We start from the raw sequence: 2935 nt of genomic DNA on the forward strand, positions 1-2935 counted from the left end.
GGGAAGGATTGGTAATGGGACTGGTGGATGGGGAAGGAGGTTGGTAATGGGACTGGTGGATGGGGAAGGGTTGGTAATGGGACTGGTGGATGGGGAAGGATTAGTGTGGGACTGGTGGATAGGGGAAGGGTTGAGAGTGAAATGGGACTGGTGGATGGGGAAGGGTTGGTAATGGGACTGGTGGATGGGGAAGGATTGGTAATGGGACTGGTGGATGGGGGAAGGAAGGATTGGTAATGGGACTGGTGGATGGGGAAGGGTTGTGTGTGGGACACCTGGTGGATGGGGAAGGATTGGTGTGGGACTGGTGGATAGGGAAAGGATTAAGTGTCTGGGACTGAGTGGATAAGGGGAAGGATTGGTAATGGGACTGGTGGATGGGGAAAGGGATTTGGTAATGGGACTGGTGGATGGGGAAGGATTGAGTAATGGGACTGGTGGATAGGGAAGGATTGAGTAGCAATGGGACTAGTGGATAGGGAAGAATTGGTAATGGGACTGGTGGATGGGGAGGATTGGTATTAGGACTGGTGGATGAGGGGAAGAATTTGGTAATGAGACAGGTGGATGGGGAAAGGATTGGTAATGGGACTAGGGATGGGGAAGGTTGGTAATGGGACTGGTGGAAGGAAGGATTGGTGGGACAGGTGGATGGGGGATTCATTTAAGTAACAAGATGACGTGAGAGGATGAGGGGTGTTGAGTGCATGGGAAGGATGAGGGTTGTTGAGTGCGTGGGAAGAGCGGATTTGGACCCCAGATGACGTGAGAGGATATGAGAGGTGTTGAGTGCGTGGGAAGGAGCGGGTTGTGGACTCAGATGACGTGAGAGGATATGAGAGATGTTGAGTGCGTGGGAAGGAGCGATTGCTAGGCCAGATGACGTGAGAGGATATGAGGAGTGTTGAGTGCGTGGAAGAGAGCGGGAAGCTGACCCCAGATGACGTGAGAGGATGAGAGGTGTTGAGGAGTGGGAAGGAGGATTTAATGACGTGAGAGGATATGAGAGGTGTTGAGTGAAGAAGAAGATACAGATGTTAATTAAAATGAGTAATAATAAGGCATCAACCAAAATCAACCGTAATTAATCAAGAAATCAACCGTAATCAACCAAATAGTCAACCGTTTTCAACCCTAGTTAACCAAAAATCAAGTGCAATCAACCAAAGTCATCTGTAATCAACCCAAATCAACCATACTCAGCAAAAATCAACTGTAGTCAACCAAAGCCCGACAAAAATCAACCATGATCACAAAATTAACCAAAATCAACCAAACCCAATGAAAACTCAATCATAATCAACCATAAAACAACCAAAATCAACCGAACTCCACCAAACTCCACCCACCTTCCAAGTAGAACACCTCCACTGGGTAGGCTCGGCCCTCCACCGCCAAGACAGCCGCTGTGTCCTTGGCCCTGTCCGCTGTGTCGTTCCGGTTGAAAAATCGGTAGAGCTGCTCGGCGTCCAGCGTGGCGGATGAGACGATCAGCCGCAGGTCCCGCCGCCGCCGCTGCACTTTTTTCAATAGGCCTAGGAGCATGTCGGTCTGAAGGGTCCTCTCGTGAGCCTCATCGATGAGAATGACGCTATACTGGGGGGTAGAGAGGGGGGGAGGGGGGGGTTAGTATGGGGTGTGGGGAGGGGGGGGAGGGAAGAGGAGGGGATGGAGAGAGAGAGGGGTAAGGAAGGAGAGAGGAAAGGAAGGGAGGAGAAGGGGAGAGAGAAGGGAAGGAAGAGAAGGGAAGGGAGGAGGAGGAAGAGAGGAGGAGGAGGAAGAGGAAGAAGGAAAAATCTATCACTCTCTCTCTCTCTCATCCTTCTTCTTTTCCTTCCCTTCCTTCCTTCCAAATTCTTCCCTCCTTCCCTTCCCTTCCTTCTTCCTCCCTCCCTTCCCTTTCCTTCCTTCCTTCCTTCCATCTCTTCTAACCTACACCTCCTCCTTCCTTCCACCCTCCCCACTTCCCTCCACACCCCATACCTGTCTCAGCAACGGGTCTGCCATCATCCCATGCAGTCCCCATCAGGTTGATCTGGCGTGACCCCGGGTGGCCGCGTGGCTGTCAGTGGCATATCCCACCTCACGGCCCAGGATGGCGACCACCCCAGCCGCCAGGACCATCCGGTACTGGTGAGGAGGAGGAGGAGGAGGAACACACACACACACGACAGGCACGCCTTGTGCTTTTCCCATCACCGGCCGTTCCGGACCGCCTGTGTGGTGGTGGTGGGAGAGAGAGAGAGAGAGAGGTTATCAAATTATTTTCCTAAACACAATTTTATTAATTTATAGGACTTTCTTAAACTCATATTGTATTAATTTCTCGCTGTACAAACAAACTTATGTACAAACAGATGTTACTAAAGTGAGGTCTGTCGTTACTGCTCTCTTACCTGGTTTGAGAAATCTTCCTCTGAGCGACATTTCTGTGACACGCGATGACAGTTCAACAGCAAATAACCTGAAAAAAGTGGTTTAAAACAGAGTTACCCCATCAACCAACACACACACACACACACACACACACACACACACACACACACACACACACACGAGTAGGGGAAGCAAAGGAAGGAGAGGGAGAGGAATGAGAAAGAGGAGGAGAAGGGAGAGAAGGACTGGAGAAGGATTGAGGAGGCTGATCTTGACTCCACTATCATATTCTCCTTGCCTCCCTTCCCTTCCCTACCCTCTCATAAACACCTACTCCACTCCGCCTGCCTCCCTGCGCGGGTCACCTCTGTGTTCCATGAAGGGTAGGTCTCCGTAAAACCACCCATGGGACGCTGGGGGACACAAGTGTTTTTTCTGGTGGACTTAGGTGTGTTTTTCAGTAATAAATGTCAATATTAAGTTAGACTCCATCATGTTACTGTGCATTGAAAAGAGAATTATGGCTATTAAACCATGATTACATATATTGTTGTTATCT

General features: G+C 50.2%; 1 protein-coding gene across 1 annotated transcript; it reads right to left on the reverse strand.

Moving 5' to 3' along the window:
* Positions 1-1320: 1320 nt before the first annotated feature.
* Positions 1321-2012, reverse strand: LOC126988338 (probable ATP-dependent RNA helicase DHX35). Its single transcript, XM_050846396.1, has 2 exons — positions 1984-2012; positions 1321-1596 (listed from the first exon to the last, which is right to left on the reverse strand). The coding sequence occupies exons 1-2, from the start codon at positions 2008-2010 to the stop codon at positions 1321-1323; spliced, it is 303 nt and encodes a 100-aa protein (XP_050702353.1). The 5' UTR covers positions 2011-2012.
* Between the last annotated feature and the right edge of the window lie 923 nt (positions 2013-2935).

Source organism: Eriocheir sinensis, chromosome 69 (genome assembly GCF_024679095.1).
Source record: "Eriocheir sinensis breed Jianghai 21 chromosome 69, ASM2467909v1, whole genome shotgun sequence".
Classification (NCBI taxonomy): Eukaryota; Metazoa; Arthropoda; class Malacostraca; order Decapoda; family Varunidae; genus Eriocheir; species Eriocheir sinensis.

Bases quoted from the DNA above. Each gene is read 5' to 3' on its own strand.
- LOC126988338 (XM_050846396.1), bottom strand. From the start codon at position 2,010: ATGATGGCAGACCCGTTGCTGAGACAG. The intron at 1,597-1,983 runs GTATGGGGTGTG...TCTACCCCCCAG, and splicing joins CAGACCCGTTGCTGAGACAG to TATAGCGTCATTCTCATCGA.